We start from the raw sequence: 17056 nt of genomic DNA, 5'->3' as shown, positions 1-17056 counted from the left end.
TCCCATTGGGTCCTCAGCCAAGCAGATACACCAAATGTCCGATCCTGATACAGTCTGAATCAGTGTTTGTGTAGCCTTGTGAACAGGAAGTGCTTAATCCTCACCTACAATGCTATTTAGGAAAATAATAAAAGAAAATCAGATTTCCTCAGGGGTTTTTAAAAAAGAAAAATCAGCATTGGAAGTTAATGGTAACGCTCCCATTCAGAACACACTCACTGATTCGGAAGCCTAGCAGGTGTGTCCATGGAGGCTCCATTAATAAGAGCAAAGGGCTCTCAAACCTCTCTTCCTTTCCTCCACCCTCTCAATCAATTTTCCTATTCCATCTCTTCATGATCCCCTCTCTGTTCAACCTGACATTTCCCCATTTGCCTGTCTTTCTTCCTCTGGCATGGCTCTTTCCTTCCCCTGCCCCACCCCCAGTGAGTGTATGTAGCTCTTTGGTCCCCTCTCCCCAGAGTGCTTGTGGTTTTAAAGTGCTGATGCTAATCGGATTTAAGTTGACTTATTGTCAAAGTAGCTTTACGTGTTCCTTGGAGACTATTTTGGAGTTACGATCAAGATTTGGATCTTGGCTGTTGGCCCACAAAGGCTGATTTGTTTGCTACAGAAGCATCTGAAATGGGGAGGGGGGTGATCTCTTAGTATTAGCAAGAAGATGAATTTGGACATGAATCCTTCAGAGCCCACTTGAAAGCCCTAGATGCATGAGCCAGAAGCAGCCACAGAGCACATGGGATTCCTCCATGTTTTATGTGTTTGGATACTGGCAACAACTGGATACCGTAGGTAGCAAAATGGCAGGCAGGCAAAAATGCAAAAGGATAGGTGAATGCAGAGCTGGGGAATGTGTTGGACTATAACTCTCATTGGCCCCAAACAGAAGCGTCAGTGGAGATGAATGGTAGGAGTTGCAGTTCAGCTTCATTGGGAGGGTCAAACATTCTTCATCCTTGCACTAGTTCTTCCCTCAGCAGAGCCTGGGGCTCTGTAGCAGTCAGTGGTATGAGAGCTTGTGTGCTAAGAATCTTGTGGATGAAGTTGCTCCCTTCTGCTCAGTCTTGGACATCACTTTGTCTGCACTGATACTTCTTTTTAGACCTCATTGCCATTAGTGTTGGGTGATTGCCAGTTATTGCAGGCTAAGGATGTGGCCAGGATGCTTGAAGAAGTAGAGCTTACCATCTGCTTATTAACCCTTGCCCATCTTGGCCAGTAGCATCAAGTGAGGAGTGATGGCTGGATCTAGGAGGTGGTGGGAAGGGACGACCCACTGTTTTGAATGAACTACCTGTGAAAATGTTCCCAATGTGACATGTATCTACTTGACGTGAAGTGCATGGATAAATCACCGCTCTGCACATCAGGGTTCTGAAGCATCGTAGAATACATGTGGGCCCAAATATGGTTCTCAGTGCTTGACTCCTCTTGCATTCATCACTGCAACAGCTAAATGTTCACGAGCCTCTCCTTTTTCATTTTTGCACCAGTATTTTCCTGGACGCCGTGTGGTCATGAACTATCTTCGCAACCTCGACTTGTGGCTGAAGCTAAAGACAAACATTTCAAGCAACGAGTGGGAAAGGGCTCTTAGGAATAATCCAGAGGTAAAGTGAATGAAACAAGGGGCTTTTTGTTTCTGGTGTTTCTCTTACATTTTCTGCCCAAAATGTTTTTTAAACATTTCATCTTATATGAGAAGCTTCTGCATCAACTTGGGTCATTTGCCTCTTTCCATGGAATACCATAGTACTTTTAAAAGGATTCTGGTGTTCTTATGCCACTGTTCCCTGTCCACCTACACCAACTCTGAATGATAGGAGATGTAAGCCAATGCATATGAAGGTCATCAGCATGGGAAGGATGTTCTATGTAGAGGTGAAGGTCAAGCCCATTCAGCTTCCCCATTACCCTAGATGTAATGAATGTTTATTATTTTACCTATCAAGGTAGTCAGCTAATCCTGAAAGCAAAAAATTATTTAAAGCTACAGTAACCCTGATATGTGATTGAAGTGCATATATATTATGTTAAATGACACTTGCTGGCAGTATGGTAACCATATCATATTGTTGAAGCTGTCCTAGATCAAAATTTATTGGAAACATCTTTGGGTCATGACTGACCTTGATATTCCCTGTGATCCAAGCATTTAAAAAAGAATAATTAGGATTCCACTGAGAAATCAGATTAAGAAATTAATATTTTCATTAGCTGAAACATTGAAAAGTCAGAAAAAAGCAACTTTATTGCTTTACAGCTCCAAATGGCTTTATAATACAGTATTTATGGAATATTACACACACACACACACACACACACACACACACACACACACATATATATATATATATGGTGAAACTGACATTATTAAAGATATTATATAAATTCTTGCATAGGAATTCAAATAAGTAATACATTCACTGAAAACCTATCAATATTTGAAATGAAATAGACCTGGAAGAAATGGATAGTGTTCCTGAGGGGGTATGTTCTTTTCATTTGATTTTATTTACTTGGGTTTAAAAAAAAAAAACCCTGTACCCAAAGTGCTTCTTCCTCAAGCCCAGGCAGCCAGATGTTGTACTAGGATGCTTAGGAGTGCAGAGGAAGCTTGTCCACCTTTGCTGATCTTCACCCTGCATTTCTGAGAAATTCCAGGACTCCCCAGATCACAATTGAAAAACTACTGTTCCACTCTTTGTTGTCTTTCTCCTTTTCCTTTGTCTGCAACTGTGTCATATTGTGAGAGCTTGATTCCCACCATCTCTTTCAGCTTCCCTACGCCAGGTTGCCAGACAACCCACTCTGGGTAGGATGCCAAGGAAGCAAACCTGAGTTTCGAGGCTTCCCATGTGGGCTCTGGACTCTCTTTCACCTCCTGACAGTGCAGGAAGCACTGCATAGCCCTAACCTTGCCTGTGAGTATTGCAATCTTTATTTGGATCTCTGTATTATAGTTTTAAATCCTAACCAACATGTTTCAAGTATGATTTTGCTTGGAAGCGGATGGTGTGAATTCACATCCCAGCTTGGCAAGCATTGTGTGCTTGTGTCTCAGTCATTATCGTTACATTTGCACCATTTTCTTGAGGTCTTTCATTAAAGCTGCACCATAGAGTTGCAGTACCCGTTACCCTGGTCACTGTTTCACTGTCATTTATTACAACCAGAGGATTTTGAAAAGAAAATGAATGTGGATAGGAAGGCTGGTGTAGATCTAAACAATCTGGCTATGTTTGCACTTAACACTTTCAAACAGTGATATTCCTCTAGTAATTTCACCTTCTCTGCCAATTAGGCTTACTCCCCACTGAATGTGAAATATGTACAGGGTGGCTGGGGGGAAAACGGATCTGCAGTATAGAAGTAGTGCTCATGAGAGCAGTGCCTAATACAGTTGGCCCTTCTTATATACAGATTTTTTATACACGGATTCAAGCATCCACGGTTTGAAAATGTTCCAAAAAATATAAATTTCAAATATCAAACCTTGATTTTCAATTTTTTATCAGGGACACCATTTTGCTATGTCATTATATTTAATGGAACTTGAGAGCATCCACGGATTTTGTTATCCATGGGGGATCTTGGAACCAAACCCCAGTGTATAACAAGGGTCCACTGTACTTACCCTTCCTTCCTTCCTTCCTTCCTTCCTTTCCCTTGGTCTCCTGGTGAGTATTGCAATTCTTATTTGGGTCTCTGCTTTTTTCTTTGTTGCAGTAGATGAAAAATTAAACCTCTTTTTAAATTTCTACTCCCTTTACCCTTCAACAACCCATCTCACTTAGCTCTAAATTGGCAGTAGAAAAAAATACTGTGCTGTATACTGTACTCCAGCAGTGGTAATATCAGGAGTAAAGTGCCTGTTCTTTCGAAATGTAGTGCAAAGAGAGCCTCCTGTAATCACTTGTTGCTCTCATATGATAACAGAACTAGCTGTGCTTTTGGGAAGGAAAAAAAAGACCTTGCCATCCCCATCCAGCATTCAGTATTTCATTTTAATGGCCCTATCTTCCATCCCTACCACCTCTTTTTTTTTCCCAGCACCATCAGAAATCCTTCCTACAATGAGAGGATATGTCAGGTACTTCTTCGGCTGCCGGGAATGCGCAGAACACTTTGAAGGCATGGCGGCAGAGTCCATGGATAAAGTGAGGAACAAAGATGGGGCTGTTCTTTGGCTTTGGTCAAGGCACAACAGAGTCAATCATCGCTTGGCAGGTGAGAACCCCATTTCTGGCAAGATATCTGCTGACTACTGTCTGTGTATCTCAGGAAATGCATCTTTACTATTGCCCATTAATAATTATTGGCAGATAGGTCTCCTATTTCCTCAATTTAGTCCTGAGTGCACAATAAGAAAGAGGGAGATGAACATGTTGCCTGTGGTGCTGGAGCTGCTTCTATCATGTTGCAAAGATAGGCAGGGGATGATGGAGTTGTTCTCCAAAACCTTATCTTGCCCGTCAGTTTTATTTTCACTTAATTCTATCATGTACAGAAGCTCTGTTTCTGATTGCAATTGTAGTTGTTATAACTATAACCTCTAGATTTACTTGGCCAATTTTTTTTCAATAATGCTGGACCGTGATTCAGAAAGTGGGTGATGGCCTGATTATCTGTGTCTTAATGTAATAAATTAAAAATGAGCCATGTTCTTGATGAAGAAACAACAACCAAATGCCTGATTCTCTTTTCCTGCTATTTTTCTGTAAGTGACTGATGGAGAAAGAATTGACTCATCCATCATGAATGAAAACAAATTGCTTTTGTTTCTTCTGAAAACCTGGCTCTCCTGTGATAGAGTTTTTGTGAATGAAGCATCCGACATGCCTAATTCCTAGCTCTGGGAGTCCAAATAACTCCCTGCTTTGCCTTTGAAGAACCTGCAGTTTTGAAGAGAAACCTGAGAGACAGCCCTGCCACCCACCATGCTGAACAGAGCTTGCTGTGTCTTCTACAAAGGGAGGAATTAAAGTGATGTGATGCAGACAAGCGAACCCCAAGAGTTAACCTCAGCCAGACAAAAGTTCAGTTGTGACAAGGCAGAGAAAAGGGGCCAGCTCTAGCCCTTGACACTAGAAGAACAAGCAGCTGGCATTGTTAGCCAGAGATGTAACTGCTAAATCCTCTCTGTCTTGGGCGGGGAGGGGGGGAGGATGGCGTGTTGTCTTCTAAAGGTTGACACGTGCCCTGAGAGGACCCTCCTCTTGAGACACGGCTGTCCAAATGCTCAGTTTCTCTCACGCAGATGCAATCCTTTGTTCCCCAGGCCTGTTGCCTCTGACATGGGGAGGAGTAGGTGACGCCCGTGAGAAATCAAAAGAATTGAGTCTTTGGGGAATTCTTAAGAAAACCTTAGATGAAGACAGTCATGTCTCTCTTGGGGTTTTTCCACCTTGTTTTCCCTAGCCTGAGAGCATATTTTTTACCTTTCTAAGGAATAGAACCCACCATCACAGTCCTCTTGAAATTAATTGAAATTGAAATTTATTATTATGGTTGATGACCAGCATAAAACAATATAAAATAGTACAATATTATACAATGTTCTGTAATAGAAAAAAAAATGCAAACGGTACTATACAGATACAATAGGAATTTTGTTTTAGGTAATTCCTGCTCCTGGCCCTTAGTCCTTCATGCCAAGGGTGTAGGTAACAACCATCATATGTGTGCTAATATTTCCTTTAGAATTTCATCAGCACATTCAGTGGGTAAAGGTTGCAGACCAATAGGTTAAATTTTGAGACTCAACAACTATAACAGAATGGTGATGAAACCCTTTCTGACTGTCCAAAAGTGTTCAGACACACTAGTGAATGTGAGAATTAGCAAATTTGTTGTTGACAACATTCACTACTATCATGATGCCATAAATTCAGATATTCACCAGAAGCACCCATGACTATTTGCTTTCCTTTGTGATTTTCAGCCAATTTGGCATACATACATATCTGTACATGTATCATAACATTTTCTAGGCACTAGTTCACTCCATACATCTGAGGAAGTATACCAAGTCTACAAAAGCTTATGATACAAGGTTTTTTTGCTCACTTGGTCTCAAAGGTATATGTATGTACAGCACTGTGTAAATCTACAGCACTATATAAATAAAGCACAACAACAACAACAACAATAATAGTCTCAGAGGTGCTTCAGGATCCCTTTGCATAACATGTTATAGTTAACCTTCCAGGTTATTCTAAAAGTCAGAAGTGACTAGTGGACGCTTGTTGTTGTTGTATCTATATAATTACAAGACTATTAATACTATTGTGCTGCTGTTCTTATCATGTCCATTTATATCACTTCTTTCCCCCTAAACTGAACTCACAATATTTTAATTTGTGGTAGGCTTCATAAATCAAAGACGGGGAACATAGGCACCCCCTCAGTGGGCTCAGTCCAGCCTATCTGCCCCATGAGCTCCTCAGCCATGTCTCTTTGTCTTCACTGTGAAGTAGACAACACACATTTCAAATAACAACATTGTTTTATATTCTAGAGGGGATTGGTGAAGAAAAGTTTTCTGTCCCTTGCTCCCCACTCCCACAGCTACCAGTGGCAACCGAAAACCATCTCCTGAGGACCGTGGCAGTCCCTGGGCAATGTGGGTTGTGTTGTTGCTTGTGGCCTGCTGGAGGAGTTGGTGTACTTGTAGTCTTGGATTATTTTCTCCTCTTTGGCTACTCCTGTCCATGTTGCTGAGAGGCACAGGTGGACGAGGAAACTGTCTGTTCACTTACCACACAACATATAATCACCACACTAAAATATTTTTGGAGAGGACTTGCACACTAACACTACAAGGCAGTTGTTTACCTTCAAGGATATAAAGGTCTACTTCTTTTGAAAAAATATATATATATGGGAATCCTTAAAAATAGTCAGTGGCAGAAAACAGAAAAATAAAGTTCAGACAGGTGAAATGGAATTCTTTAGCAGAATGTAGTATTTTCATGATGCATCTAGGTTGGTTTTTTAAAAGTATGCTGTGATGTGACTCTGCAAAAAAATAAAAACAAATCAGACTTACTTTCATTTGGCAAACACTGCTTGTCCATAAAGAGTGCTACTCAGCAGTTAGACTGGGCAGCTGGCCAGTCCAACTCCAACTCGTCTCTAACTAGCCAGCACCTCTAACATGACCCTGGATGCCACCTGGTCACCTTTCACCAGCTACATTCTGCCGATAGAACAGCATTCTGGTCCACAATTTGACTTGTTGATCTTTGGCCAGAATCTTTCATAAAGATATCCTTACGCTTTATGGCAGAAAATCTCTTGAGCTTCACTTTTTGTTTGCTTTGTTTAGGTACCCCAAGTGATGATCCGAAATTCCCTAAGATCCAGTGGCCTCCTCAAGACTTGTGCTGGTCATGCCAAATAGTAATCAATGGAAGGCGTATGTGGGATGAGAGAGCTATCCTGAAGTTCCTCAAAGCACATTTTTCACGGGGCAATATTTACTTGGATTTCATAAAGCGTGAAGTTGAATTTAATAAACCTCTGGTCAGACAGGCGCGAGATATTGAGGAGAAAGAATATGAAACTGAGCGGATGCTAGAGGGAGGAAAAGAAGAAAATGGCAGACAAGATGAATTTGAGGAAGACAAGAAGCGGATAGAGAAGCCAGAGAGTGGGAGAGTAACGAGAAGGAGATCTGGTTTGGAAAGATCAGGCTTGCCAGAACTGCATAAACCAAGTATTATCAAAATGAGTACAAAGACCAAAGAGCTGGAGGAAGATATCGTTGATCTTGACACCTTCAGTGAGCAGCACTACAAGAGCAAGGCCTTAAAGGTGGCAGGCCAACCAGGGAGCAGGCACAGACGGAGTAAGAGGGAAGTTGGCCTGATACGGATGGAGGAGAACCAGCAGTCTTTTGATGCTGATGCAGCTTTGGAACGGCTGAGGCATAAGAGCTGGGGAGGCCAGCAGTTCATTGGTACCATGGAGGAGAAGGTTGAAAAGGAGAATGGGGTTGCCCTGAGGAGGAACCAGTGGTTCCACATACTGGGAGTGGGCTTTTCCCAGCTGGATATCAGTTTGTGCATTGTCTTGTATTTCCTCTCCTCTATGTGTCTTCTCGGCATGTATACTTTCTTCCGCATGCGCATGAGGTACCGCAAGGGCCGTTCAGGCTTCCCAGTGGCCTGAGGAAAAGCAGCAGAAGTACTGCAGCTGGTGGGTAAGGGAAGCCTCTGTGTGTGCTTGCCTGATGTGACAGCTTCTCAACTACAATTTGTACTCTGGTTGTGGATATGCAAATGCAGAAATATGCAGGGTTTGCATTGCTTGTATCATGTGGGATCCAGAAATGGGGATTGGAGCTTCTCTTTATTAAGGGAAATACAGTGGCAAAGACAGGAGTATTTTCATCACAATTGCTAGACCACCTGTGTAGTTTGCATTTGATTATCTGTATCAGAGTATAAATTGTTGACTGTCAAAAAGGGGAGTACATTTGTATTTCAGAGCATATTTTGACTATTTGATTCTCTGAAAAGTGGGAGGGTAATATTAATTTTTTCACCTGTATTTGGGGTTATTTAGTTGAGAATATTTGGGTTTCACTAGGTAGCATAGTTCTTCAGGAAATCAGCATTTAACATGGTTCTTGATTGTTTTACATGGCCAGTTTGAGAGCAGCAGCAAAATGGCTGTTTTCAATATTAATGAGACAAAGAATTTTTAAAGGCTGCTTTTCCAGATTAAAGACACTCCACATAGTGTGCCACTTACTGAATGAGAGGCTGACTTTTTAATGATATCTTGAATTATCTGTGAGTGCATTAATAATACTTTGAGGAAACTTCAGTCTCCCAGTTCCTTGAATCGTAGATATAGAATCACAGTCTAAAATAATCAGTTGGAAGATGCCTTGATCTGTTTTTACTCACTCGATTCCAAAATGTCTGAGCCTTTTTGAAACTACCTTCAGTAAAGCCAGCATGTGTGTTGCTGTGTTTGCAGCTGGTATTGATGATGATGATCAGAGCCTTCTCCTCCTTCATTTGCAATTTTGATATTAAGTATATGTAATGTAAGTGCCACAAATGGTATTGGCACTTGTCTTTTCCTTCTCCAGGTGTTCCTTTGGGCCTGGCTGTAAGAGAATCAGGGCAGGACTTCTTGCTGCCTCTCATGGACTGCACCACTGCTTTTTTTGGATCAGGAGATCAAAAGAAAAAGGCATATAGACATGAACATGTGGAATGTCACTCCTATAAAGAAATGAAGATTGCTAAGTACAAAAACAGACACAAAAATTCTTCTTAACACTCAGAGCTAGGCAGTGGCTTGTATAAATCAACCAAGTATGAAAACTCTTCTAAGCATAAGGACCTTGCAGCAAACATTGTCTCACTATCAAAAGGCCCACATTTTTTAAGTGCTGCTGTCTTCCTAGCAGTTGATTCCACATTATCCTTCCCACCAACGCTCATAGTCCAGCTTTTCCCTCCACCAGCCATTCTCTAAGTACTCAGTCTACCAGCTATACAGTTTCATTTGCCCCTAATTCCAACCTGGCCAGTATCCCCCATCATCACCATCTTGACCCAGTTTCCTATACTTCCATAGTCAATAGGAGAGATGATCAATAGTGGATAGGCAGTAGGACAGATTGTCAGGAGGCTTGGTAGGGGACATGAGGCAAAGGTCGACTGTCCATGTTTTCTGAGACAGATCACTGAACATGCTTATTTAACTAGAAATAGACTTAAGATTTGGGAAGTATATTAATCAGCTCAAACATGGGGACTTTTAACGCCCCCGTAGCTACCAGTCCTTATTCACATAATCATTAACAACTTGCTAGCTTTCCTTTTCAAGAGCTCTTGAGTCAGTTCAGTAGAGAGGGGAAGTAGTAGTCTCTTGATTTAAAAGAGAAATGGACAGTAGTGTTCCTTCAAATGTTGGATTGCAACATCCATCAACCTCGGCCAGCCTAGTGGGGGATTACGAGAGTTACAACACAGGCATATCTGGAGGGCTTCATGTTCCCCATTCCTGGTTTAAAGAATGGACCAGCCCCTGCCAGAGAAGATATCAGTGGGTAATGCCATGCTAAGTACATAAGCAAAGAGTGAATGCACGTGAATTTTTTCATGGCAGAAGCAAGGAAGGAGTAACAAAATGAAGAGACAGATGATTACCAAGTGTACACTGTTATAGTAGCTGGGCTTTCAAATAAGACATGGCAAGTGTCCACATATGACAAAGAGCTTGCTGCAATTTAAGTGCCTTGTTATGATCCCATGCTTCTATAGCAGCCTGGTTGAGCTGGCCTAGCACTGTGGCTAAAAGCAGTGAGTGATGACCTGGAAAGTTCACAATTCAAATCTCACTTGTTTTCAAAATTTACCACAGTGGGCTTTGGGAATCCATATTCTCTCAGCCACAGCTCCCCCTCTGCAACAGGCTTGTCTTCCAAAATTGTAGTAAGATCACTGAGTTAATGTAAGTGAAGTGCTTCAAACAGTTGAAACACACCATATAAATTTATGTTAGTGCTCTTTAATTTAACTAATCATAAAATGGCAGTGTGATGAGGACCAAACTGTTTTTCCAAATGCAGTGAAACACTTTTGACAGTGTTCAGAAAGCTCTTTCATTAGCTATAGGGTTCCAGCAATGGGCTCTCCTCCCTTGTTTCTCCCTCATATAATTTCTGTTCTGGCTACAGAACAGTGCAGCAATTTTACTCAGTCTTATTATGTTCAGTCATGGCTGCTGCCTTAATGTTTGAAAGAAAAGGTGAGGGGGAGAAGTATCTTGGCAAAACAGCTAAAGGGGCCAAGCATTTGTAGCCTATCTCTATTTGTCATTTATTTTCCCACTGTGGTTTGGTTACAAATTGTTCAGATCAGAGATGGTCAGCCTCCATATTTTTGGCAAGCATAACTTCCAAATGCTAATCTAGAGGATGGAACAATGTAGCCCTTTCCTGGATGACCAGGTTCTACAAATAAAACTGGCATAATGTAATGCATTGTATAGACTGGATAATATGGTTTCAAGTTGTATGACCTTTTTGACTGAGTAGAGCAGGGTGTTTTCCCAGGAACAGATGTACAATACCATGAAAAATAAAACAGTGAGGGACTAGATCAAGTTGGCTATCTCTGGTTTAGACTGTGAGCTTAACTGAAGTTTGAGTGCTTGGCACCCTGTTAGCATTAAATCAGGCACCACATAGTATGGATAAAGGTGGTTGAATGTTGCTCAAAAAGGCATTCCTATATGTTTTGAAACGTTGCTATTTCATTGTTTAATGTAACAGGATGATTTCTGAAGATTATTTTTCAAAGTGGTAAGTTTTAACTATTTTTATCAATAATACTAAAAACCGAGATTAGTCCTTTCTTTTCTTTTTTAAAAAAACATTTTATTTAAGTGGTGGAGTTCTGAGGCTTTGCATGAGGTTTTCTTTCTGATTATATGGATGTGTCGGACTTTGTGCCCGAGACCTCTGGTTAAAACTACTGCTACACCCCTTTTGTTTTAACTATCCTTGTCTGCTACAGTAATTGTATGGCCTTAAGCATTAATCTGCTGGTGGTATGAACAACAATTTTTTAAAAAATCTCAACATTTCTCAGGTATCACTAGTGGGGAAACCATGACATAAAAGACATACAAGTGCCTTTTAGCCAGATTTGCTTAGTAGCTGGGATTCCTTAGTAGTGATGTATTCCTGTTGGGCTGTGTGTGCGTGTGTCTGTACACTAGACAACGGTCTGAGGTTACAAATATATTTTGCCTCACAAGCCAAGATCATAGTTGCTTGGGCTCTGTAATATAGTTTTCACCACCTAATGGTAACTAGATTTTTACAGTGCTGGAGCTCAGATGGAGATGTACTGTAATTACATACAACACAGAGATGTAATATTAAATTGAATTTGCTTCTGTCTCTTATTTATGACTTGATTCCTCCCATGTCCTGTCTCATTATAAGACCCCCCCCCCCCCCGAATTTAAATTTTGCTTAAGCACCAGTGCCCAAATAATTTTGTTTCAGAGGTCAGATCCAGCCTATGGATTGTCAATTCGCTGTCACTGAAAATGGTGGGGATAAAATTTTGGCTTCTTGAAAAATGTAGACTTGTGAAAAGTAGGATCCATGGCCATGACGTTGGTCCTACTTTTAATTTTCTTATCTGCTGAACTGAGCATTTTTGCATTGCATCGTTTTAGCACTCTGGTTCCACTTTAACTGTCTTGGCTGCATCCTGCAGAGACGTGGGGTTTGTGGTTTGGCAACACACTGGAAGAGCTTTCCGTCTACAAATTCTAAGTAGTGTTCCTGAACTATAACCTCCTGTAGAATGGAACCATGGATTTAAAATGAAATCGTAGTGCTATAGTTGTGTAGTATGAAAGGGCTCTTGAGCAGATTTCAGCCCCCTATCCCTTTTGCACTATGCCCCATGAGAGAAGCTTGCCTTCACCAGTTGGCAAGACTTGCAGGACATCTGATGTTCTTTGCTGCCCCAAACAAAATGGATGGCAAGGAGTGTGGAAGAGAATATCACAATCTTATATGTAACACTACCTTTCTTAGAGGAAGGTAGGCATTCACAAACTGAAGTGACTTGCTAATTATATCAGGTACACACAAACATCTGCCCATAGGGGCGTGTTGTGTTTTCAGAAATCTGTATGTTACAGCAGTCTACCTCAGCTGCTGTGGAAGACTTTTCCATTTGCCTTGAGTTGCACTGTACTCATGAATAAATCTGTTTTTTCTGTACTTTCTTTCTCTCATGCTCCAGAGCCCTGAGGTAGGGAAATTTCTTTGAAGTGGGGAGAAAGGAAATGGGACTTTAGATTCAAATCATGTTGACCTGCTGCCTTTCCTTTGGGCTTCTCCACTGCAGCTACTGCACAGGAATGATACAAGGAGCATCCAGTCTTTCATGCTTTCACTGTGTCTCTGTGTTTGTGGAATAAATTTATTTTTGCTAATAAATATTTGTGTGACTACAGTTTTTCTTTCATATTTTTATAAATATGATGCATTGCAGATGATAGGGAAGGGGAGAGAAGAAGCCAGTTCACAAAACTTAGTCCTGTTACAGACTGCCAAAATAAAGCTGCTTCAGGTCTCTTTGGAGGTATGCTGTTTACATGATACATGCATCCTAAGAATCCAGAAGCTGCACCAAAGCTGCCCTCCAGTGCTTAGGAATGGAGTGTGGCTTTGGCGCGACCTCCGGACTCTTAGGACCCATGCATCATTTAAATAGCATACCTCCAAAGAGACCCGAAGCAGCTTTATTTTGGCAGTCTGTAACAGGCCTTAGTCTTAACTAGTGATAAGTTGCTTGCCTGATAGCTGAAACTTTAGTTGTCTTATGAACTGGCCATCAGCCAGAAAATGTTTATACTTGAAAACAGTGGTGATCCATAAAATGCAGCACATTTGGGCTTCTGTGTGCTGTTGCATGTTGCACAATGTTTAAAGGGCACGACGGACTTCATATCGGAAATGCTGCCTGTCTCCTGTGAGATCCTTAGGCACAGGGCTCACCCTAGTATGGTCATCCCTTAGGGCATCTTGGGAGGACTTTCCTTAATCCCGGACACTGTATTCTTGTAACAGTCTTGTGTGGCACAGTTTTGTGGTTTACCTCAGTAGGCTGCCAGTGGAGGGATTGCTTTCTTAGACTTGAATCCTTTTTTCTGGAATATGGCCGTTTTCTTTGGTTGAAGTAGAGGTTTGGGGGCGGTGGTTCAAATTCCCTTTGCTTACCAGCATGTACAGTTTAGAAAACTGTTACAGGTTGAGTCTCCCTTATCCAGAATACTGAAATCCAAAATAATCCAAATTTGTCCACATGGGCAGCTGAGATAGTGACACCTTTGATTTCTGATGGTTAAGTGTACACAAACTTTGTTTTGTGCGCAAAAGTATTTAAAACAATATGTCCAAAATTATATGTACGAGGTGTACACAAAACAAATTAATGTCACTTTTTAGACTTGGGTCCTTCCTCTAAGATATCTAATTATGTTTATGCAAATATACCAAAATCTGAAAAAAAATCTAAAATCCCATTTTGGATAAGGGAGACTCAGCCTGTACCACATTGTCAGCATATGAGTCAACCATGAAGATACATGTACCCTCTTGGTAAGGCAGACACATTTTTCAGTGCAAAAAGATTCTGGTACCTGGGAAGCCAGAGGACAGAACTCAAGTCAGAATTAACAACAAAAGCTTTCTGTTGGTTCTTGAGGCTGGTGCCAGCAGGTAAGTTGAGCTCTCTGTTCCACTTTTAGTGTACAATGTAAAAGAAACCAGCAAATGGATTTGAATGAGTGTTCCCCGGAGCTCTCACTGGGGAAGTAACACACTGCCACCCCTGTGTTACAGAAGAAATAGCATAGGGCCAACAAACACAACAGCTCTGTGCCAAGATCCCACACGTCACCAGCACTTTCCCTCAATGAGTAGGTCAACTTTGGTTTGATGTTATTACATAGTGTTGCCTGGCACACATGTTGTATCATCTCAGCATTCCTCCTGTTCATTTTGCAGTATTTGTAAGCTAAACAAATAGAATGAAACCTAGACTTTCCTCCCAGATCATTCAAGTACTTCGTGTCAATTAATCTTACTTCTGGAAGAACATTCAGTTTGGTAGCACTTTATGATGTGTGTCTTCAAGTTGTTCATGGCAACCCTAAAGTGTAAGTATATACAACTGAGCATGAAAATTACAATTGTACAAGCCATTGTATTCTGCAGCACCATGTACAGTTGCAAGAGCTGGACAGTGAAAAAAGCAAGATAGGAAGAAAATTCATTTGAGATGTGTTACTGGAGAAGAGTGCTGAGGATACTGTAGACAGCCAAAAAGTCAAACAGATGGGTCCTAGAACAGATCTAGCCTGAATTCTTCCTGGAAGCCAATATTTAGTTGAGACTATCGTACTTTGGCCACATCATGGGAAGGTACAACTCACTGGAATAGACAATAATGCTAGGAAACAGAAAAAGAGGAAGACCGAATGCTAGATTGTTGGATTCTATTAAGGAATTCATGAATACAAACTTGCAGGACTTAAGTAGAGCAGTAGAGAACAGAGGCTTGGAGGTGTTTGATCCTCAGGGTTGCCATGAGTCAGGATTGACTTGAAGGCAGTTAACAACTGTCTAACAACCTATCATGGGATTTCTTGGCAAGATTTGTTCCAAAGGGATTTGCCTTTGCCTTCCTCTGTGGCTGAGAAAGACTGATTTGCCTATGGTCACCTGGTGAATTTCCATCGTTGAGTGTGGGGATCTGAATCCTAGTCTCCATGTAGTTCAAGCCACTATACCACATTTGCTCTTAGCTGAACAGTTCTGTCAACTATGGAGAGAAAGTTGGAGCATAGCATATACTGGTGAGGTGTTCATTGTATGCTGGGTGGTCTTACTACTAGGGTTCCAAAACTGCCATAGTTTGAAGATGCAAATCCACAATCTAGGTTGTCCTGTATGTGTAGGTGCCTGCCGAGGAACCTTCAGATATCTGAACCTCCCTGTGGATGAAATGGAACAAACTAGGCACGACTTCGACACCCCAGAGAACTAGGCCAAAATATTGTTTTGCTGGGAATGATTAGTGCAGAAGTTATGGCCTGTGAGCCTTCCCTTGGTGATGTCAAGAGCATGATTTTCTAAAAATATGACAAAGGCTTGTCTTCACTATTCTGTGTTTCCCCCTCCCTGGAAAAACAAAACAAAACAGAACCACCGCTCCCATTTCTCTTGTCCTTTTATCCTTGTTACAAATCATTAAAGAAAATGGTTGTTTTTCAAAGCTGGAACTGGGGCCATCTGCTCCCCTGCTACTAGCTAAATCCTCCTGTAACCAATTCATTGGGATTACACTGACCTCCTCTAATCCCAGCCCTTCCCCCGCTGCAGGGGATTTAAAAGGATTACAGACCGCTGATAATAAACTTTATTAAGGGGGGTGGTGGGTGTCAATCCGATTTGGAGCCTTTTCCCCCTTACATCTTCACTTTGCTGGATGGAAGAGGGGGGAAGAGAGACCCAGATGTACCAGGGCAATAAGGAAGGCCCTGAGACTGGCAGAGGGCTGTGTTTTGATGCGTTTCAGCATTGGAGAGCTACGAAAGAGAGAAGGAAGGAGCTAATAAGAGATCAAGATATTCTCCTTCCTCCATTCCTTATTTGTACAGAACTACCAAAGTGAATAAGGAAGTACGTAAACCATGAGAGAAATTATATCAAAATTCCACTAAACACTTTTTAAGTTTGATGTTTCTCATATCTACACCTCTGGAGTTAATGTCCCTTTCCCCTTTTGTCTCTCATGTCATCTGTAAAATCTTGTTCGCTCTCTCTTTCTCTTTGACATACATTTTAGTTTTCTCTTTGCTTTTGTATCCATCGCCTTCACACAGCATTCTGCTGCAGAAGGACGAGGAAGGGTGCCAACATGCTTTTTTGGAAACCCAGGCCAAAACACCAACCCTTCTGGACTAACAAGATCTAGACAGAGGATAAGGTGGCAAGGAGAAAGCGGGGCTTAAACAGAAAGGATGGCTTTGTTCTGGAACCTGATTTCAGAGGCAGGTTTGAGCCTACTGCTCATCTTTCTGGGATTAAACAGCTTTCAGTCCCAAGGCTTCTAATTTTTAGAATTAATCACTGCAAATGACAAATATGGGGGAGTCAAACCGAGACTCTACAGAGGCTTCCATCAGAAAGGAGTGAATCCAATCCACTGGGCCGAAAGGGTGAATTTCAGGCTGTCATTAGGTTCAGTTTCCGTATGGACAACAAGGCAAAAATATTGTCATAGTACTATATCATAAACCCTATCTGGCAACCCTAATGCATGGGGGGAGGGACGAAAAAGGCTTCCTACTTGTATTTTGAGGAAAAGATCTGCTCTCCATGACGCTGAAGTTGGTTAATAACCCCATTTTCTTATTTGTCCAACATGTAGAGCTTACTTGTTGCACTGAATAACAAATACTATAATGCACGACAAACACTTTAAAAAAAATA

The 17056-nt window shown here is 41.4% G+C and overlaps 1 protein-coding gene across 1 annotated transcript in view; it reads left to right on the top strand.

Annotated features, from left to right (window-relative positions):
- QSOX1 (quiescin sulfhydryl oxidase 1) overlaps nt 1-12994 on the top strand; it is a 72266-nt gene extending 59272 nt beyond the window's left edge. The window contains exons 9-12 of the mRNA XM_042463566.1: nt 1494-1610; nt 2780-2924; nt 4054-4230; nt 7331-12994. Coding sequence (XP_042319500.1) covers nt 1494-1610; nt 2780-2924; nt 4054-4230; nt 7331-8175 — 1284 coding nt within the window. The 3' untranslated portion in view covers nt 8176-12994. The remainder of the gene's footprint in view (nt 1-1493; nt 1611-2779; nt 2925-4053; nt 4231-7330) is intronic.
- The last annotated feature ends 4062 nt before the right edge of the window (nt 12995-17056 follow it).

The sequence above is a fragment of the Sceloporus undulatus genome, chromosome 4 (genome assembly GCF_019175285.1).
Source record: "Sceloporus undulatus isolate JIND9_A2432 ecotype Alabama chromosome 4, SceUnd_v1.1, whole genome shotgun sequence".
Classification (NCBI taxonomy): Eukaryota; Metazoa; Chordata; class Lepidosauria; order Squamata; family Phrynosomatidae; genus Sceloporus; species Sceloporus undulatus.
Note: the sequence above shows the minus strand (reverse complement) of the source record. Positions and strands in the feature narration are given on the sequence as shown.